Genomic DNA, 23,245 nt, shown 5'->3' with positions numbered 1-23,245 from the left:
ATTAAAGATCATGAAAATCTGTATCGTTCATATCAATCTTAGGGATATAAAAGATACTACTGATCTAAAAATTCTTTATTACGTATATGCATACAAAATAAGAGGAATTTGTAACCCCCTTCCAAATGGAGACAGTCGTAAACTAGCACAAAGCAAAACCACTAAAATGTTTTTCAATTTCCCTACAAAATTTTCTACAAATTTTATAACAAATTATAGTAAAATTTTATATAAATACTCAAAAAACACGTCATCCAAACAGACTAATTTTCTTTTATCATACCCATGTAAATGAGAGGGGGATGGCAGGGTGGATTGGGTGGGACTATCTGAATGACGGTACAACGGTACTGACAGACTTGAGACTTCAATTCACTAGTCCCAAAGTACCATAATGTAGACAAACTAAAACTACATGATTTTTCAAGATTTGCTTAGCAAATATTACTAAATTAAAGCATCTGCCAAAAATGTGAACTTAAAATAAAGCATGTCTTTATTGTATCTTTGATTTTTCCATGAGAAGGGAATGGTAAACATCAAACAGGCATGACATATTTCAGTCAATCAGAGATCAAGAAGGCAAGGTCAAGATTAGAATCTACTGGATAGTATTATAATAATAATAATAATAATAATCAGCTGGAACTGTTTTGCAAACCGAGCAACTAGGAAACTCGTTCGAAAACGCTTGCACCATGAGTCGATCTCCATCCCGTCAGATCTTCCTTCTAAACGCAAAAGACAATTTTAAACTGCGGACACCTTGAGGCAAAAAAGGCGAGTATGAACTAAATTCACTGCATAATTGTTCAAAAGGGATGAGGGGGTACAAATTCCCCAATCACTTAACAACAGACAACAAAACAAATTATTAGCAATGAACTGCCTTTCATCAATGAATTTACATTGTTAGTGTTATATTCTTTACTACAATGCAAAACCCAAAATTTACACTTCCATTCAGCATAATCCTTCAAAGTTAATACTCACTCCATAATCCTTCAGTTCATGGACAAAAATGGGAAATTGCTCGTGAGCAATTTGTCTGACCACAGACAGAATGTTAAAATTGCAGATGGAAGCAGTTGCCAGAAGTCAGATCGTGCACGACCGGCAGACAGGTTATAAGACCTCCATGAAGTTCTAGAACATATACACAGCCTCCAAGCAATCAAGGTAAGAGGAAAAGGGGGTGATGATCTCAAGCACTTGATGATGATACTCGAAGAGTTCTGATAGACAGATCTTGAAAATCGGTGACCTGATTTAAACATTTTATCAATCCTCTTCTTCAGATGCTTCGTTCAACCACTGCCAAATTGTACAGATGTTTAAGAGATTAGCATCTGGCAAGCACAACTACAGGAAAAGGATCACAAAGCACTTGCGGTCATTTAACTCCGCTAAGAACAAACTATATTTGGGAGCTTTGGAAGCAACATATAAGAAGAGAAGAAAAGAAAGAAAGGCAGGCATGTCGATCTACTTTTATCGGGAGATTAGGACGGTATATAAAAACAATTTGCTTTCCTCGTCTTAGGAAAGATGCAAAGGGTGGGGGAAGGAAGGCAAGTTCAAGTACCTTTTCAAATATTGTGTCCTTGTGATGAGAAATTTCTTAGATAAGAGAAAACTTATTTTAAGGGAAATCACAAGAAGTTAAATATCTTAACTCTTTTCCCATAAGTAGAAAGAAAACCAAACAAGTCATGGTAGCAGATTGGTCATTAAGCAGGCTCTGATAGCGATAGCTTACTTACCATGCAAAGCTTCTTGAGATTGTTAATTACTCTGCCAGGGAGCAAAAATGCTCAACATATCTTCTACCCTCCCTCCCCACAAGTCCCCATCCCCATACATATTTTCCAAACTACATGAAAACCCTTTAGGTCTTCTATCACATTGAATAAAATTCCCCCATCAACAATAATCAAAATCATTCGGAATAATTACTCCCTTCAAAGCTCAAGGAAGGCAAAGGCGTGACAAGGAAAAAGTATAAGAAGAACATTTAGTTTAGAGCATGCTGACACAGAAGGTAGTTACAATTTTGGAAAATCCACCAATACGAACAAGGCAGATCTGACGAGATCATACTTTAACGCTAAACAAAATGGTCTGCTCAAACACAATTATTTACCTGGGTGAATTTTTCTGCCTGCTTGACAAATAGCTTATCAGTCTCATCAGCACCTTCCTTCTCAGATGCCCAGTTGAGTATTGCTTCCTCTTGTATGATATCTTTGTCATAAAGAAGATGCAGAATCTATAGGAAAAAAGTTGGTGCCTCGTTATTATATAGCAAAAAAGTAAAAAGTCATTCACTTCATGCAGCATATATTAGAAACAAATCTCATATATTAGAAACAAATCTAACGATGTATAATTCCTCACATCAAAATGGAAAAGATGTGGAAAGTTTGGATCCTAACTGGTCTTACATGAAGGCTACTACATAGAACTACTTACAATCAAAGAAGCCTTGCAATTAAACCAGTCAAAACTGAAAGTTTTCTACATCCGTTGCATATCAGTAGATTAGCATGCAGGGAACACCTCCTCCAATTAAGAGGTTGTACCAAATTTGAGAGTCACAACAATACTTAACTTTCCATTCTAAATATCAATAAGCAGGGACTCTTAAATGTTTCCAAAAAACAAGAGCATCAATGTCCCACGCCAGAGAACTAGTGAATATGTCACATCAAATGAGAATGAGCATAGGCCAGAACACAAACGTGGACGTGTAACTAAAGAAAACTAGTAGGAAACAAGAACAAATGTAACACACAGCTATCTTGCTCTTCTAGAACCCAGGAACAAGTCCAAAGTAAGACACATTTGCTGCTATTGATATGCAAAGAGGCAATTACATGAAATTGTGAATTACAAACTTTGGTTTGAAAGTATGCCATTGGTACCTAGCATTCAATGTGAGGCTACTTGTTCTAATAAAAAGATAAAAAGCTAGCAAGGAAATTTCTAATATATATATGTATATATATAGAAAGTATATACGTATATAAATATGTAAATATGTGTGTGTGTGTGAAAGTACTATATTTAGAAGAAAATTTTCTCTTTCATACGTGGCACCTCCAATCGCTCAGCATTTACTGATTTTGTATGGATCATCTGGAATTTGGGTAAAACCCGTTTCTGTTGATCAAACGGATAAAATTCAGTCCTAATCACATTGGTCTCTTAATTTTCAACATAAATCCAAAAGAAGAGAGGTTTGAGATAGTTTTAGCCATATTGAAAAAAGTTATCTTCTAAAAATAGGATTATATAATCTGCATTTTAATTCAAATCTATCATGGGATATTTTTATCCCCTAATCTCAAATTTTTCATGGGGTTGCCTAATTTTAAGGATTCCAAAATTCACGGTGTATAAACATGAGGTTGAGGATGGGTAATCAGAATAAAGTTATCACACAACAGGATTTTTGGGACTTCGATGAAGATGAAAGAGGGAAGGCTCTGGGAACGTTCAAGAACTCCAACCCGATGGTCTCAGAATGCTGAATGAATTTTGGATTTTCATCTAATGAGTTCAATAGTGCTCTTTTTGCAAAATTTTGTTTCATCTCCTAGCAAAATATGCTCTACAAATGAGTTTTGCTTGCCAAATTTATCCATGTTTCTATTAACTAATTAATTTGTTTTTGTTGTTAAAAAAGGAGAAATAGCGCTATGAAGGATAGCCATAGAAAGAAAAGTTGTGGCAAGAGTGGTCAAAGGATGACTTGAAAATTACAGGGCAAAAGTTTAATCGTTATTTTACTTCTCTATTCATATTATTGGACAAATTTTCGTTTTTTTAATCTCTCCAAGCTTTATTTGTGTGTGTGTGTTGTGTTTTTCCTTTTGTTAATGTATGGGCTTGAAAGAAAACAGATCCAAAAACAAAAGTCCTAGCTTTTCAAAAATAGTTTAGTTCATATGTTATTTCACCATTTTCCTATTACCTTTCTCATGGAAATAAAAAATAAAATTTCCATGCATGTGCACAGGTTCTGGTAGTGTTATAGTCTGAAGAATATTCTAAAAAAAGTTTGGAAGAATCACTTGATAAGGCATAGAATTATCTCTAACATAACCCTGACTACTTTGTAAATTAATTTTTACACCATTGTACGAAGTTGAAGACTTCACATAAGAAGCATTGAAGCATAAAAAGTTGATAAAAACTTTTTTAAGAATTGACAAGGCATAAAAACTTGATAAGGCAAAAAAAGTTGGCCCTTGATAAGAAGCATTGAAAACTTCACATAATGTTTGAAGCAATTAAGTATTTACACTATTGTATGGCTGCACATGATGTGACAGCTAGAAGTCATCTAACCATATGATAAATTATCTCATGACTATTAACTTTAATTTTCAACTATTACTTGGCTAAGTTACACTACTTATCCTTCAACTAGCAAATGCAGTATGACCTGATTGTCCACACGAACATGAAGGCTCATGGACACAGATGTAAAAATTCATCCTTACCTACTCTTCTTCTATATCATAAATTACTAAAGAATCTATGTCGGTTGGAAACAAGAATGCGATTGTATAAACTGGAATGTCTACAAAATGAGATCTATCACTCCGTAAAAGACGTGTGCTTGTTTGTATGTGTGCAAAAAGAGTTGGAGATGCAAAGATACAATTTCAAGCCATAGATCACATTAGAGAATAAGAGTAATCAGCATTTGCAGCAAAGAAGAAGACATCATTAACTCTGAAGACTGGGATTCTCAGTACACTTAATAAACTTCATTATCAGCATCCGAGGAGACCAATATTCTAAATAGCTTCTATGAAAAACTTTCTGATTTCACATCAATTTGCAGTTCGATGAAACTATTAAGAAAACTTTTGGAATTAAAAATTTAATGGAGATTAACATACCTGTACAAACACTGTTGAATACTCCTTTGCAGATTCCAAGCACATTTCTTCAAATTTCAGTATCACTTCGATCTGAAGTATAACAAAACTTTAGTTAATAATCAAAAACAGAAACATACACTTAACCTATACCCACTTAAATTTCCAGGTGAATATCACTGCAATAAGGTGATTAAAGAACTTGTCAATCAATACATCAAATGCCACAGACACCACTAAGATCTCTCATAAAAAGAGTCATGACAATGCGTTTTACTATCTACAGGAACCTGTACTTCTCACAAGTGCAGCATTTTGTCATAGAAAAAAATATCATGCAATTACTTCTTGCAATACATCCCCAAAAATGTACTACTTGCATTTGTTAAAGACACAGATCTTAGGGGAAGCAAGATATTAGGCCTAAGGCTACCATGGCCACAGCTTTGAAGAACATTAAGACAATAATTTTGTAAAAGGGATGCTTGGAATTGGACCTAAGATGAGCCTAAAGTAGTTGAGACTTTCTCTACAGCCAAAAGCCTGCAATCTAAAATTACACAATGCAATAACAATCAAACTGAGCAGTAAAACACCTCATCAGGATCAGATGAAGAGATCAATAGACCAACCTCTTCATCTATACTTGGCAGGTAATACTTCAAAAGTTTTTTCCATTTTGTAATGACAGTTGCAGCATTTTTCACCAAATCACCTGCAATGAAGCATAAACAAGCTTTTACACAAGCAAAGATTTGCATATCCTCCTCAGTTACTTGGCACAAAGAGGGAAGTACCAACTTCAGTCACTTAAACAACAAAATTCAACACAATGATGCTACTACATTTCAAGATACTATTTGCTGGTTGATTATCCCTATTTCTTTGTCTCTCTCTCTCTTCTGATTTTAAATACAAAGTGATGCACTGGTTATACAATCAAGACAGAAAACAAGGCTAAGGCTCAGTCTGGAAAAAAAAAAATGGGCCAGTTTATTCTGAACAAACTTCAATCACCCAGGATGAGGCTAGTTTCATCTAGTCCTACTTTTTTTAAAAAAATTGATTCATAAACTAGCTTTAGTTTTAACAACTATATATATTAGCATGATACAATAGGTTGCATTTATTACTATATATGTTAACCAAAAAGCAATCTAATAGGTCCTAAAGCAATTGGTTAAAGTCTATCAAGTTACTCTGGTTTAAAAAGTTTCCAGTTTCAGGCCTTAATTCAACTGAAAGTACACCCAATTTACTCTTCAAATAGAAACGTGTAAAGAAAAAATCCAACTAGGTTTTTGAGATATACTTAACAAAACAAAATAATGATACTGATGTACAGGCAGTAGCAGCAGTAAATAGTTACTCCTAACATCCAGAAAATTAACCAAACAATAATAGCAGATAAATGGAGTTAAAAGAAGACAAAAGAAGACTGTACTAGGTGATGGATGTGGTGCACTGAGTGCTGACTTCATCATTGAATAGAATAATGCACCAGAACAATCTGCAGTTGCCAAATTGTACGACAACCTGATGCATAAAAAATTAAGCTATCAGATATGATCAAGCAGTCATCAATATATAGGTTCTTTGCAAGAATTGTTTCATTGGAATACATAAATTAGACACAGAAGATTCCACATGACTAAAAGCGAATGGTTTAGTTTTAAAGAATAAACCTACATGTATGCATATATAGAGGTGCCTCTGTGTGTGTCAATGTGTCAGGGTGTGTTTTTGTGTTTCTGTGGCATGAGTGAGGTGTTTTGTGTTCTTGTGCAATGTAATAGATAAATATGCACTGCAAACAAAGACATACTATGTAAACCTTCCCAAAATTTAAAAAAAAAAAAAAAAAAGTCAGCACTTCATTATTATCTTCTTTAATGTCAATTAAGTATGCATGACTGAGTCTCCTCAATTTATGGTTTCACTTCCCAAAATATTTAGAAGTTCTTTTGAGAAGGAAGACCACAATACGATAAAGTTTCATGCAGGTTCGTCAATGGACTCAATCTCTATCTAACTCACCAGGAGGACACAAATACCCTTTTTCTACACTCCTCTATTGTCACGTCTTTATGTATATCCAGGCACAAACACCTCCAACAAAATTTAGAGAAAACCAAACCATCCCAATTTCCAATGAAATCTACAGCAACCTCCCAAAAAACAACCCCAACAAACATGCCAAGACTAAATTATCACCTCTTCTTCCTCCTCCACCACCCCCAGCACCCTCTCACTCCCAGCACCCACCCCACCCCTCTCATCCCTCTACCCCCCCAAAACCAAAACCATCACCCCCACCCACCCACACTGCTACGCCCTCCCACCACCACCACCTCTACCCTCCTTCCTCCTTCCTCCTTCCTCCTTCCTCTTTCTCTCCCCTCTTTTCTTCATCCCTCTTTTCCCAAGATTTTGGTTGCGGTCAGGACCAGATCCAGTCACAACCAAGGTTCAGACCAGATCTGTCTGCAGAGCAGGGGTGGAGGAGAGAAAAGAGGGCAAGGGGACAGGTGGAGGAGGGAGGAGGAGGAGGGGGCAGAGGTGTGGATGCATCAGGGTGGAATTGGGAGAGTGGGTAGAGGTGGTGTACTTGGAAGTAGGGGAGAGAGAAGAACACCACAGAAAAAACATCTAACAACACACACGTCCAAAAACTTTTTTAAAAACTTTCTACAGTGAAGTTTCCTGAAAACAACCAATCCAAACGGACCGTTAATTATTCAGCACTACTTGCCTGTAGTTTTTATTTAAGTGGCTAGAATTACTTAACTCATTCTTTCAGCAATATAGAAGTATTACTCATACTTTTAGAACTCATCCAATTCATGTCATGACAAAAGCATTGAGAAACTAATCCTGGCATGCTTGTTTCATCTTCAAGCATGGGATCTATCATCCCATTTCAAGAAAATTATCCCGTGAACATAGATGACACTACCCAGATGACAACTTGATAGGACAAGAATGTCAAGTGACTGTTTTGTACTCATTTTGACTTGTATCAGTAGTCCAGCAGCTATCTCATACTAACCAATTACAGTACTGTACTATCTTCAATCCTAACAATAATGACGAACCTAATGGTTGATGACTGTTTTAAAGAGGATGAGAAATTTTAGGATAATTAATCCTAGGATGACTCGTCTTTCATCCAATCAACTAACCAAATGAGCCATCCAGTATCATGATACTTTTGCAGCCAAGTAAGAACAGTCCAAACCATTTTCTGGAGTAAAATTTCCAAATCTATGCATTTAATGCATGCTTTTGAAAATTACCTTGAAAATCCAGCAACAGAACTACGTACACTGTACTCCCAAGAATTAAATAAATAGCTCATGTCTTTGGTTTACATGAGAGATTCTACATCACCAAAATAGTTCCTGTTCTTCTATCTACAAAATTAACATCACTACATCTCACTTTATATTCCCTGGGAGCTTATGTTTAGAGATGCAGACATATCTTCAACTCTGCTAACTAAAGATCCCCAGGAATTAAAGAAAGAAGCATTTTAACTTGCATAAATGTAGAAACCATCTCACCATTAAGCACTAAAACAACGTAAAACATACCGCAATGAGTTGACCTCCAATATTACATCGTCTTCCTTAATATTCTCCTCTAGAGCCCGTTTAAAAGTAGCTTCAACCTGCAAGCATAAATGCAAAATTCATATTTGGGTCCAACAAAAACTGTTAAAGGACAGTATGCCTATAACCAAATACCTCGTTCTCAAAAAACTCATAGTCATCTTTGACATCAACATCATCATCATCATAATCATTCGAATTAGCAGTAACAGAATCACGTTCCAGCTCCCCTGAAGGAGGAAGATTGCCATCTTGTTGCACCACCTCAAGTTCATTGTTTGAGGTGTGCATAATTTCAAGAAGCTTGGCTGCAGGAATAGGTGCAACTGAATGCCTCCATTCCTCTTCATGACTGCCCTCACTTGTGGACCAAATGAAGCCAACCCCACCACTACCAACCTGGTGATTCAAAATGGCTCGTTATGCATGCTATAAAAATTCTTTTCAGGTTTATATAGACTAGTCGGTACTGAGTCCTCTAAATTACACATCAATCAAGGCTCAGAAAGCTAACGGACCATGAAATTTAAAGAATATTATGGCTAATGAGTATAAGATTTTCCACTCAAATGAGTACCTTACCCAGATATGTCATTCTTTAGGATGAGACAGAAGATACAGTAAGAGAGCCTTCTGTGTAATTTCACCAATCATTCTAGAAGATATCATTTTAAAAACAAACATTTTTACATTAAAAGAACAAAACTTTTTAAAACGCAGTATAAACAATTTTAAATATCCCTAATGGAGTTTTTGTCCTGGAGAAGCTAAGCCAAGCATACCCGAAATTAAGATAAAGAACCCCAGAATTAGCTATGCCAGGGCACTTTATTATTGCATGAAATCAGCAGAATCTGCAGTAGTATCCTCCATTATATGAACAACAAAATCTTTCAACTAATCAAATTCAATACCACAAAATAAGAGAGAATATCTTAAGACTTCCGAGTATAAGAGTTTCCTCTCAAAATAGTACCTTAACCGTAAATGTCATTCTTTGAAATCAGAAAAAACCACTAGGGAATGATTTTAAGAAGTCCTTGAACATTTTGAGCATCAAAAGAACTTATTAAAAACATCTACCCACGATATCATACTATGGTACATTTCAAAAGCCCTAATGAAGTTTTCTCCTGGAGAAGTTACACCAAGCATACTGTGGATTTATGAAAACAAAGAACCCCTAAGATGACTGCTTCACTCATGAAACAATAATCCTGCCTCTTGGGCATTTTACAGCTCATTTAACCAAGTTCACCAATAGAAACCATGATAATGTGATAAATCAAGAAACATTTCTGAACTTTTCACAGATAATGTGCATCTGCTTTACGGTTGTCAAGAGTTGAATAACATGTCAAGAAAAGTACGGAAACAAGAATTTCCTTGAGTCACGATAAAATTGGAATATAACAGATGCATAAATCACCAAGAAGATATCTAAATATTCAAAACAAAAAACTATGACCTAAGTTACAAATTGATAGAACCAGTAACCAAACCTCAGATGCAGCCTGCAGCTGCGACTCAGATAATTGTATAGTTGACTCTTCCTTCAACTTATCTGGCAGACCAGACAGTGCTGCACAACAAATGGCTAATATCAGGAGTACTCCTGGATAACTTAAATATGTCTGTTCTAAAATAAGTAGCAATCACCAAACACAAAGAAAAACACAATAAACAAATACATGAATAAATAAACTAACAAATAACTATGCATTAGCATCACTAGCTAACTTATTCTACAAGTCCATCTGAAGTAACATTATCTAAAAGACAGCTACATTGGAAGCCACAGACTGCAATGTTCTTCAGCTCTCTTTTCCACCTTTGGGATCTCCAGTCTACTGACTGTTAACAAATACTAATGGCTTGATAACACCAACAAAATGACCAAGACAGCAGAAACTTCATAACGAATCTCTCAAAATGGTCCAATTTTAAAACAGGATATATCAAGATCTCCAAACTAGCTTGTCATAGCTAAGATCTTTATAGGCTGAGCTGCACAGAGATGGTTCCAAACTACACTAATCTCATTAATCCCATCGAATGAAGCAGTAATTTGACTTTTGGATGGACCTGGCATAATACTTGGGGGCCCAAAGGATAACAAGGTTGTTTAGCCCAAAAATAAAAAAGTGAATGAATTAAAAAGTGTATATTAACATTATCAGGAGCAGACATCACCCAAACATTACAACCCCAATTCATGAATAAGCCCATCAACGACTTGATTTGGCACAACATCTTTCTACCTGGTTGTAGGCTCCAAACATTTGAGATTCCGGGATATCCAGTTAAAACTTTGATATGGCAGCACCTAGATGTCTATCAACTCTAATCAATTCCCTCATCTCTGGATTTTCTCCAATGTAAAATTGCTACCAACCCAGAAGCTATTTGAAGCACAAACAACCGAAACTACAGATATTCAAAATGGCTCTGCCCCCAGATTTGCTTCTCTTGATAAGGAAAAATCCCTTGATCAATCACTTTCCATCTGCTCATGCCCCAGATTTGCAAAATGACCACATTATCTCCCCCTCACTTCTACAGTAACTGCCCAGATATTATTATCAGGCACATATCTATCACACTTATATAACAAGGTCATATTCTTTGTTTTGCTTATCCTAATTGAAACAAATTTTTGCTTAAGCTTGAGTTCAGCATCTCAGCTAGCTGTATATAATTTTTGTTCCCTTAAAGGAATATCTTGCTTGTTGCATGATTGCCACCTTAGCATTTCATGCTATAGACCATATGAAATCTATACCATTTCATGCTGTAAACAAGCCGAGATAGTTGAAGGTAAGTAATTACATGAAGCATCCATGAATCCACTGCTGCTGTCAGCATATTCCAGTTCCTCATCACTATCTTGTTTGATGGGCTGCTGATACAAGGATACCTTTGAGTATGCAGGAACAATAAACTGTTGTCCTACCACAACCTGATGGCAAAAAAAAGCAGCAGCTTAGATCTATGGTGCCAATTAAATTTCTGAATGCTCGAAAAAAACTAATACGCATATAAGAATATATATGTGCATGACACATCTGAATTGGCAAATTAAGCAACAAGTATCAGGACAGAAGATTCATCATTCACGTATAAAGCACTTCAACGTGATAATGCAATAAGAATATTTCACCAAATATGTTACTGATTGTGTAACTTACTTAGTATGCTTTCAAAAGATGAAATTAATCAATAGAAGATAAATTTCAAAGCCACAATTACTGCATAGTTTTTATGTTAGGCACTAAGCTTATGAAGATTTCACAGTGATTTTTTACGCTTAGACCATATAAACATTCAAAAAAGTCCATAAAGAAGTTCTATGTACCATTTTGAATCCATCTAATCACAATGATCCTTAAAAAGTGCATACAAGCCACGCAAAAAATGGCGTAACCATATGCCCTCCTTTGCACTAACCTTGTCAAACTTTCTATTTGGAACATCCCGCTTACATTTCTTTATAAGCAAATATTTGTAGAAATGTCAACTTCTGAACGTATTATTTTGAGAATTATAAATCAATAGACAATTATTTGAGTAATGTACTGCATCATACCCTTTTACTGTTCTCATTTTCCTTCTCTTCTAAAACTATTGGAAACATCACCTTAATACAATACTTTTGCTTATATGTGGTGCTATGTTAAATACGATCCCAAACAGCACACTTTGTAGAACAGCCAACAGTAAGTCATACCCCTGCCACTCTTAGAACCAAACCAGCTTCACCCACCCAAAGAGGCCACACTTGGTATTCCCACCAGCACACATGCTATTGATATCTTATACAATAAAATAAAGAATACAGATATAATTCTTTGGCATGCTCGAAAAAACAAGCATGCTGTCCAAATGCTAATGGACAAGCATTTTTACGAGTTAAATATCACAGACTTGAGCTATCAAATATTATCTTTCCACAAGGATCTTTGTCAACCACCATTATTTCCCTATGCCAATGAAACATAATAATCATCAGAAACTTAAAAAGAGTTCTGTCACAGAAAATCTGCAGCCAATTAAGCTCGTCCATTACTTGAAGGATAATGTTCATGGCCTTTATAGTAAGCTGAAAAAACATGAACTTCAATAACTGCATCCAGGTAAACAAGAGGATGCTGTTTGCTGAGTAATAATAACATACAACAGAAAATTTTATGAAGTTTCTCTTCTTTTCTACTTCTAGGAGAACTTGAAATTGAAACGTTAGTTAAAAAGGAAAACCTTGTATGACAAGACTACACCAGGTTCGAGAATCACTCCTGACTTTATTACCACCCCATCACACACTATTGCATGCTTTAGTTGACAACCATCTTCAATCGTAACATTGTGCCATATGTAGCAACCCTCTATTGAAACATTTGCACCAATTTTACAACCTTCACCAACTACTGAATTTGAAATTTGAGACTGGCTTCCAATGGTAGTGCCACTTCCTATAACGGTAAATGGCCCAACTTGCGCAGAACGTGACTGCCCCACCACTGAACATAATCAAGTGACAGCATCAGAAGGAACTAAAAGATAATGGTCCCAGTTCACTCAGAGCATTAGCTTCCACTTAAAAAAGTGTGGAGACCATATTACAAGATATACATGGAGTAGCAGCTCATTCAGGAGAACAAAAAGGAAGAAGAAGAAACAAACTTTAAGAAAATCCAACAAAAATTAGCCATTTTGGAAACTAAAAGGGAGGGCAGTGGTTAACTATGAACAGATTACAGCATTATACATAAGATAAACAAAGGTGACTGGAATTAAGAAATGGATTCTTTTGCAGTCAAAGCAACCTATCTATTGCAATATTAGTAAAATTTCTTTAAAATAAAAAGAAACACAAGGTAAACATGGGAAATCTATTCCTACAATTCTGTTGGTCAATTAAAAATATCTTATGTCAAAAGCAGCCGTGACAGCTACGTGCTCGCAAAGAAAGTCACTGAGATAGGGTAAAACATTGAAACTATATCAGCTTATAGACAGAGCTCCCATAAGTGCACCCTGCAAGTAACATAACATTCATTTGTAGGGCAACCTAATACAGAAAACAAGACAAGAGAGGAAAGATCATGTGACAGATTAGCTCCCATGACCAGCACCTAGAGGGGACAAATAATGGAGAACCAACATAAAGAAAACCTCCATATCAACATCTTCCAATTTTTCTCTATCCATTTTTGTTAATTTTTAAATTTTCAGAAAAAACAAATAGTGAAAGCACAACAGATGGGCATTATGTCATCTGATGCACTTCCACCTCCTCTGACAGAGTGATCAAATACAGGAGGTGGATGCTAAAGCACCATCATCAACTTCTTTCGACACCAACTCACAAAAGATCAATCAGCCAGCTAATAAGCACATTACTTACCTGATGCTCGGTACATTCCTTGTCTGTCAAGTTTAGCAGAAGAATTTCCAAAAAATTGTACATCAGGCACCAATGGATATGTCCATCTTTGAATAATGTCCTTGCTGACAGTATCATAGCTTCGGAAATTATCAATTCTAGCCGCATAATTTGATTGAATTTCATGAGTGAAAATCTTGTAACCCATTATCTGACAACAAAGAAAAGATGTACAAAAGATCAGAAAGAGAGAGGATACATGCGTCAATCAACCAAAAGAGATTTTAAAGACTTGGAATTTGCAAAGGCTTGCTTGATTGCATAGCCAAGTATACTAATCACAAGGTTCCACTTTTATGACCAAGATAAACAAACGAAACATTAGCACTAAAACCTAAGCACAGGACCAACTTAAAGAGGTAGACAAAATATCACTGAGCATCCATTGGCTACTTGAAAGAATAAAATCAAAGATGCAACATTTCTTGCACCACCAAAAGGTCATCTAAGCTTTATACCATATCATGAGCAAATACATTGAGGTTGTAAGCATGTTGGAAAATGCAGATCTTACATTCCACAAATTATAAGAGGAACAGGAGGATGAGAAGTAAAACAATAAGCTATCAAATATTGAGCAAGCACACTGCAGTTCTGAGACTGATTGACTATGAGGATTTATATCTAAAGCAACTATATAAGAAGGAAGAGGAAAAGAAATCCTCCCATCATACTTAGATGCAAGAACATCATGCACTAAAAATAATTAATGAGGCATGTTTCTGACACACAAGTAGTTCAGTGTAAAAGTAGAAGGTTCCACATGTTGGTAACTTCTTGCAATAAATCCAGCTAATGGATAAAGCTCTAAGAAAGATCAAAACAATGCCATGCATTTCCAAATTCATTAGAGTCAAGAAGAGGATATAAAAGATAGTGTATAAAAATAACATTAGCTAAAAAGTACACAGATGAGTGAAGTTCATATGCATCTATTCAAAAGTCTGTTTATGGTTTTGTGAATTGATACTATTCCAGGATTCCTATACTGGTCAAACTAGTCCAACAGTGGTGAAAATGTTCTCATTCAGTTTGTCCTGTCCATAGCTTTTAGTTAGTCAAGAAGAGATAAGGCTTGCTGATATACTTCTAAGCACACAAAAGAAGGTTTCCATTAAACATGGCATGACATGCCCGTCAACCATAAAACAGCTCAAGCAAATTTCAAGCACGAACTGCAGAGGACTTTTATTGATTTTGAAACTATAGAGGACCTTTGTTCAAGGGTATCTCAAAATGGTGGCTCGTTGTTATTGAAGATAGTTAATTTTTTCCAATTGTATGGAACCTTTACTAACCTCATATCCGCAAGAACATCCAGCTCATCAGGATTTACTTGGTTAGTTTAAAAAATGAATTTCACAAAGCATTTATAACATGATGCAGGCATCCCTACATCATGCAATGCTGAATTTTACTATATCTCATGGGCAACCTGCTCAAGCATGTAGTTTCATGCTGCTGACTGCTCATACTAGCATTGCTAATAATGAGATTTCTACTCCATCTGCAAAAGCAATATCTGCTATATGTGCACATTAGCTTTCCAAGTATGCCATTTCTACATTCATCTTCAGTCTATACTGGTCAGCAAAGGGCACCAATAATTCATGCATTTATCTATGACAGGATACATCACAAATACATCTTAGTCACTAAGACCTAATTGATTGTTACTATACCTCCCACAAAATTCTGAAAAGACAGAGGTCTTGTGGCCAGGAGGCTTCTACCAAATGTCTCATCAACATCTGCCCTATTTTAAGACCATTGCTTGGCCCTCCCTAAGAGAGAAGAATTAAGATTCTTAAGCTAGCATTTCTCATTTCTCATTTCTCATTTGCTTGGCCCTCTCTATATTAGCATGGGATTGTGGTGCACCATTTTTGTCATATTTCTCATTTATCCATCAAACTATCGCCTAGTGTCCCTTTCAAACATGGAGAAAATAGCTTTTTGCTTAAGGCAATGACGCTAGTCTACAGCAGAAGCTTCTTTGATGCAAAAGGTGAAATTTCTTTGCCTGTAGATAACTCTCTCTCTCTCTCTTGCTTCCCATGCTTGTGCAGTACCACCCATACACCTAACACCTGAAACTAACTAATTCACTACATTTATTTGATTTCCGCTTAGCATGTTTTCAATCAAATCAATTAATGCAGTCACCCAACTATTTTAGAAGGCACAATATCTCGAACTAGACCTAGGCTTGATTTAAAAATAAAAATACCCATTAATTACTCTACAGAGAGTCTTTATGAGAAAAAGCTCCAGAAATAAATGGTCCATATGCACACCCAAGAGAAAATTAGTAAGACAATGTAGAAAAACATAAAATCAAGACCAGAATAAGAGGTATAAGTAATTTTTCCAATACACTGACTCAGAAGCTCTTTCCAGAGCTGATTTCTATTTACTTCAATAACACAAAAAATAAAGACATTGCTACTACAAGCCTTCAAAGAAAACACCTGGACATGCACTCACACCACTGTATGACAAGATGTACTTAGACCAGAGTACTCTGTATACATAGCTAAAATGCAGTGAGATCCACAAGACTGCAGTTTCTCATAGGCCTTATCAAATACTTTATCTACCACTTCCCACTTTGATTGGTGGAGTGCTTAGGCAGTAAATTGCTCCTGTGCATGTGCAGGTGTGTGTGTGTGTGAGAGAGAGAGAGAGAGAAATAAGCCAAGAGATGCAAGGCATACATCATCATCAAGCAAACCCTTCAAAAAATGACGCCGTAGATGTTGATAGTCAAAATTGTCAGCGAATGTGCTCAGGACTTCCGGAGAGCAAATGTCAATGTAGCAATCCTGCAAAAAACCATAAAATCCAATTACACCGCCCCAAAAACATAACTATTTTCTGGGGGAAAATGACGAAGAAAAAAAACAGTATCTTTGGGGGAATCTCTAATGATTTGACAAGGCTGTCTAGCAAGTAAATTACCAAAAGTTATCAATTTTGACACCATAAACCATACCCAGGAAACTAAAAGTACAGGTATCCACATGAACTGCCCCAGCAGTGAGTTTTTTAAGTTGATAAGAATATGCTTAAGATCAAGTCTATCCATGTCCACATATCAAAGCAGTAAGCAAACTAAGTGAAATCCATTCATGTTGTGGCAGAGAACAAAAGTATTCACGGAAAAGAAGTAGCAGGCTGCACTTCCATACATCAGAGATGACGAAAACTGACCCCCTCCTACCCCCCCCCCCCCCAAAACAAAAAAATACCAAAAAAGAGGGGAAAAAGTTGATGATGATGATGATGATGAAGAAACTCAGTAAGTTTGATAATGACCATTAATAAGCACTAGATTCTCTTTCGGTTTCTATTGCAAAGCCATGTTAAGTAGCAAATCTCAAAACTAACTTTGTCGAAAGCACAAACAATACCAAAGGCAAGTGAAAAATAACTCAAAATACAAACCTGCTTGTCATTATGTAGATAAATAGATGGATGATCAGAAAGCAATGTCTTATCAAGTGACACTGTTCCTTTATCAGACTTATCCTCGTAATAAAGGAGTTGCTTTGTATCAGGATCAATTGCCATAAACAACTCATCAGTTCCAAGACGAGATTGACGTGTTGTTGGAGATGTTTTTGACTGTGTTATGACCATGGTCATTATGGCATTGCTATCCTTTCTCCTCCTCTCCTTATGTTCTCCAAGTGCCTCTGCAAGAGACATATTACTCACTGTATCTCCACTAACAAGGACAAAATCTCCACGTATCTACAGAGGTAAAAGTAAAGCCAATCATCACATGATAAACAACAGGCGGAAAGCAGTAGCAAAACTTAGATAAATAAATAAATAAGAAGATCCAAATACATGAACTATCCTAGTCACAGAGAACAAATGGTATATTGCACCTAAATTAGCTTACTGATACATTACATATAACATCGATCAAGTCAAGTTCCTAAACTGCTGGCAGCATTTAATGATTGAAACAAATATGTACTTTCCTTTCCTCCTTTCCTGGAGAGACTTTGCAAAGTACAGACCATTGGAAGAACAGGACTGACAAGCAAAAACAGAGAGCAAAAGTTCAATTTTGTATTTGAAATGAACAACTGATGGAGGGTGCATCAAGTTGGTATAATTTTCTTTTCAACATATTTTTCACATAACATCTTTTTCAAGGCTACTTTGACAAAAAGTATAGTAATCCCTACAAACTTCCAAGAAAATGACTTTCCACCCATCCAAGTCAGACAGAATAAATGTAGAAGTCCAGACTGTAAATTGTCCTCTAATCAGAAAGTGAGCATAAAAGAACAAAAAGCAATGTCAAAACTCCACAAGAGACTCTCAAGTCCTTATTCAAGTCGCTGCAAATATTGCCAGTTGACTGTTCATCCTGCTGAGATTGCAAACAACACATTGAAATATAATTCCGTTTTACTTGGAAGGAGAGAACAGAAGCTTTTCCATAGATAATCACACGTAACATAAAATCAACAATAGTGAACAATCAGTGACAACTCAGAATGCTATCTTGATTCTTCAGCTAAATCTATCAAATAAAATTAAACCCAAAATGGATCTTTTTCTCACCCTAAGGTTCATTTTCCCTTTGATTTTAAGCATTGGCAGACAATAACAATTATAGTTTCACACTGATTTGCTGACTGACATAATTTCCGACATCCTAAGGTTTCATTAATAGAAAAAACAGTCATTGATAATGTAACAAAGCTACAACAACACAAAACATCCAATTAAATCAACATACCACATTTTGCTCATATATCAAACGCAAAGCATCACCAGCACCAACCGCATTGTTCGATTCGATAGCCGTCACAGAAAAGTTCGGTTGTGCAAACCACTGCGAATTTTCCAAATGCTCAACCACTTGTTTCGCATGAGCACAACAAAACACAAAAACCTCTTCAACTCCAGCTGATTCTAGCCACGCTAAAGTATAATCAATCATCGGAACATTCACTAGCGGCAGCAAAACCTTCAATTTCATAAATATTCAGATTAAAAACAATTTATACGCAGCAATTTAACAGAAAATTTTCACTTGAATTTCAAGATGCATAGACAATTGAATTACCTTCGGGCGCTCAAGGGTTATCGGGCGGAACTTAGTGGCGAAGCTATCAGCTAAGAGGATGGCTTGCAAGGGAACACGTGCTAATTCCTCGACAGAAACTTCCGTTGCAGCGGCGGTTCCTCCGCCACCGCCTCCTCGGTTTCTGCCACTCTTTTTCGCCACCATTTTTTCCCAGCTTGGCTAAGTGGTTTCTGAAATTTTAATGAAGTAATTAGACGCAAAATTGTTCAAATGAGGATTTGAAAAACGAGAATTCCTGGTGTTGCTGGGTGGGTAAAAACCCTCCTGGGACATGGAACATATTCCTTCTTGAAGTCCATAAACCCCATTGGTTTTTCCGGGGATATGGCTGATTTAGTCCTCCAACTCTTCTAGTAAACAGATTTAGTCCCTATACTTTCTTTATCTCGCTAATTAATCGTTTGACTTCCATTTTTATGTCAATTTAGTCCCCATTGAATTTTATGTCAATCTGTGGACTTCTCTAAACATGTGAAGCATTTTCACACTTATATAAAATAGTGATTTAGAAGTATTCCCATATTGGTTAAGTACCATACTGCCCCAAAATGTATCATGTTGTTTCAAGTATTGCGAACTCAATTTAGCTAACAGAGTTTAGTTTATCATCTTTAATTTAACAATTTATAAGCCACTTCTGAGCAAGTTGAGTAATTAGGTCTTGGGAAAAATATACTTTTCATCCTCGAAATTTGGCATAACGACCAATTTTGTCCGCAAAGTGTTGATGCAAACACATTTTATCCTCAAACTTGCTCAATTTCGATCGATTGAGGACAATTGACAGAAATCAAACCAAATTGGATGGAGAGTTGCTTGCTTCGTTAGCCATCGTATGGTGAATAAATCCCTTATTATTTCTCTTCCTTCTTCACTTATGGTCTCTCTTCTTAGCCACTCCCATAGCATCTTCAATCCTCAATTTGCCGGCAGGAAGAGTGGCAATAAAGGACGCCGAGGAGAAATTAGTCTCAAGCAATGAGTAGCCCAAATTTTGGTGATTGGATGTTATCAGCAGGCTTCTGTGATTATGGGCTGCAAACAAAATTAACAACTTGTTGGCGCGATGAAAATCAAGGGAGAAGGTTCATTGGTTGTCCTCTATGGTCAGTAAGAAATATTTGTGATATGAACATACTAGTGCTTGTTTGATTTTTTGCTGTCTAATTCGGGAAAAATGTTCTTGTTTTGTTTCTTTAGGGATCGAATATATATGCAAGTATTTTAAGTGGGTTGATGAGCCAATGTGTGCAAGAGGAAGAGTTCTTATACCTAGTTTACTGAAAAAGGTGAACTAGATCAAAGAAAATGTTGAAAAAAATGCGCAAGAGGGAGAAAATTTGGATTAGCATAATTGTGATGTTGGTCGTCCTGCTGGTTCTGAGTTGGAGGAGCAAAAGCGAAGGAAATCCAAAGGGGAGCAAGTTGCTGCAGAGTTTGGAGTGATATTTTGTTGTTTTTGCAGAAGAAGATCAGAAAGTGACATTGGTTTACTGAGAAATTGAAACTGTATTTTGTAAAAATTGATGTGAATTGCAGTTGTCATTGACCTTTGTTTTTTGGTAACAAAATGTGTGAATCAAATCGAGAACTTGATGTAGATGGAACCGAGTAGGAATCGAAATGTATGAGAATCCCATATTGTGCAAGGAAATGGAACATGTTCTGCTAGCAAGAAACTTGTTTCAATTCTGAAATTGTAATTGGTTTCCCAAATTTGTTGTCCCTGTTCTACATTAAAGGGTACTTTTTTTTTTTTTGTCAGCAATGATACATTTGTATAACCTACTCTATCCTAATTTAGGAGGGAGGGGGAAGCCTAAGGAGGCTATGGTAAGAAGCTAATGGGTATATAGACCCAACTAGACCAAGGAAGTGCTCTGACACAACGCTTAATTTTTTTTCGCTGCTCAAGGAGGAACTTAAGCCCCTCCCTGATAGCCACCGAGCCATTGGCCCAGTGGTTTACATTAAAGGGTACTTGACTGTGTCTTTATTTTATACCAAGTACAATTGCATGAATTAATGTACAAAAGAAACTGTAGAAGAGAAGAAAACAATATAAGACAGAGAAATGTATGAAAACATGAAAAGTGATTGTACTGAATTCATAGTTTCATATGGTCATGTACTTTCCGATTGAGTAAGAAAATGTCAGAAAAAAAAATGTACTTTCCGATTGAGTTGTGGACCATAGACACACGTGTTTCTCACTTAGCTTGGGACCATAAACAAAAAAAAACAAAATGTTACTACTATTAGTTAAAATAAAATAGGTCTTAGATACAAGAGTTATCTTCGCATCTTTTATCAGGTCAAAAGAGCCAAAAGTTAATGCACAATTGTCACAGCAGCTTCTCTTTTCCCTTTGACGTAGATGACCCAGCAACATGTATGTGAACGAACATCTTTAATGTTGAAGGAATTTGAACCTTATCTTTAGTTATAGGAAGTGGGTGGGTTGTTGCTATATTTCACTTGAGACCTTAACAATCAAAAAAAAAAAAAAGGTTAAAACTACAGCATTTCTTATATATATATATATATATATCCAGCAACACATATTCAACTAGGCATACACTAGTCATGTTAGTGCTTGTTCACCTTGCTGTCTCTGCTACAAAAATTAGGAACAAACATTGAACTTCAGAATAAAAGAAAATGTAAAAACGAATTGTAAATGCAAATTCCAATTTTGTATTTCTACCCTTTTCCCTGAAGACTTAGTAGCAGGCCTCTTGGTCTTCCTTCTCACCTGTAACTTAAAAGGAAAGCAATAGTTACCTTCATATTTATTTAACCAATTAATATAGATAAATATAGCCAGTAATAAAACAAACTTACAGGTCGTTTGGATGCCTTATCAATGCTAGTCTTGTCAGATACATGTGGGGTTGGTAAAATCTCCAAATCTTCAGTTAATCCCCATCTTTGTTGAACAAATCAGTGTCCTTTTGGACCACATTTATAGGCTAAGAATCAACCACTCCATTATTAAAAAAAAAAAAAAAATTCGACCACTGCCCCGCGTGAATGGTCCAGCGGTAGCACCTCTAACCAGTGACCCCTAAGGTCCCAGGTTCGAGTCTCTGCTCTGCTGGATTTCTCCGCGCATATATCGTGCTTGGGCCGAGTTGGGGGATTAGTCGAGTCCCGTAAGAATTGACCCGGACACCCCTGTGTCGACAAAAAAAAAAAAAAATCAACCACTCCATTATTAGACCCCTGCATTATGCCCCCTTTGATGATATATATATGGTTAATGTAGACAATGGAATTTTAATTAAATTCCAAAAACTACCATTGGTCTATAAAATATTTTTGTCCAATCGGATATTGCCATATGGCATGTACACTTGGAAAAATTGGTTATTAAATGACCAATTATATTTTGCCACGTGTCAAGGTGAGGTGTTCCAAATCAATTCAAATTGCAGGGGTATCTCCACCAATCAAATCACATCATATCACATGTTTATCGGATAAATATCTAAATATTTATTTCTTATTAAAGGGATAATATTTAGAGTTGTTTAATCCAAATATATCTCTTATATACTGCAATGGCCTGGCCAGTCAAACGGCGCCACGTCACGTGTCCCCACGGGTTTGGCCAATCGAGGGATTACTTATCTCTTTATTAATAAATATAAAATGAAGAGATAATATTTGGCTAGCACAGTCCTAATATGACTGCACGTCTTGCAAGACAAGTAAGTGGTATGCAGGTCTTCAACCTCTATCTCTTGCTACAACTATAAATAGAGGTCTCTTAACCAAATCAAGGACACAAAAAAAATACACAGAGGGACTTCAAAGAGCATCATATACGCTCAAAGCATTGAAGCTCCAAGCTACAAAGGTTCGGCTCTTCAAGCTCTCCAAGTCTCCCAAATATCAAGACCTGAGTCTTCAAAGATCTTCTAGAGTTCTTCAAATCTTCTATATCAAGATTTGAAGGAATCGGTGGTGGATCCAAGAACAAGCTGCGAAGCCCTTGGATTGGCGTTCGAGGAGAAGAATCGAGGGAAACTCTCCACAAGCTCGAGAAAACCTCAGAGATTGTACCTACATACTTTTCTAAATTTATATATCATATATTTGTCGTGTATTTTTCTTATCGTTTTGCAGACTTGAAATTTTTATAGCGTACAAATTTTTGGCACGCCCAGTGGGACCTCTCTGC

At 36.3% G+C, this 23,245-nt stretch overlaps 1 protein-coding gene across 2 annotated transcripts; it reads right to left on the bottom strand.

The window, feature by feature from the left end:
- Positions 1-783: 783 nt before the first annotated feature.
- LOC113763901 (translation initiation factor eIF-2B subunit epsilon) lies at positions 784-19,300 on the bottom strand. Of its 2 annotated transcripts, none has more exons than XM_027307892.1 (15): positions 19,039-19,300; positions 18,709-18,939; positions 17,394-17,702; positions 16,664-16,771; positions 13,908-14,097; positions 12,758-13,020; positions 11,333-11,462; positions 10,006-10,085; positions 8,639-8,902; positions 8,486-8,562; positions 6,337-6,428; positions 5,489-5,607; positions 4,914-4,985; positions 2,144-2,269; positions 784-1,314 (listed from the first exon to the last, which is right to left on the bottom strand). In XM_027307892.1, the coding sequence occupies exons 1-15, from the start codon at positions 19,201-19,203 to the stop codon at positions 1,282-1,284; spliced, it is 2,259 nt and encodes a 752-aa protein (XP_027163693.1). In that variant the 5' UTR covers positions 19,204-19,300; the 3' UTR covers positions 784-1,281. The 2 variants fall into 2 exon arrangements, with proteins under 2 accessions (XP_027163693.1, XP_027163696.1); XM_027307895.1 differs by having other exon boundaries at positions 5,525-5,607.
- Between the last annotated feature and the right edge of the window lie 3,945 nt (positions 19,301-23,245).

This window comes from Coffea eugenioides, chromosome 2, assembly GCF_003713205.1.
Source record: "Coffea eugenioides isolate CCC68of chromosome 2, Ceug_1.0, whole genome shotgun sequence".
NCBI lineage: Eukaryota > Viridiplantae > Streptophyta > Magnoliopsida > Gentianales > Rubiaceae > Coffea > Coffea eugenioides.
Note: the sequence above shows the minus strand (reverse complement) of the source record. Positions and strands in the feature narration are given on the sequence as shown.

Bases quoted from the DNA above. Each gene is read 5' to 3' on its own strand.
- LOC113763901 (XM_027307892.1), bottom strand. From the start codon at position 19,203: ATGGTGGCGAAAAAGAGTGGCAGAAACCGAGGAGGCGGTGGCGGAGGA. The intron at 14,098-16,663 runs GTATGCCTTGCA...CTTTGTTGTCAG, and splicing joins AGGGTTTGCTTGATGATGAT to ATAATGGGTTACAAGATTTT. The intron at 11,463-12,757 runs GTTTTCCTTTTT...TTTTGCCATCAG, and splicing joins GTGTAGTCTTGTCATACAAG to GTTGTGGTAGGACAACAGTT.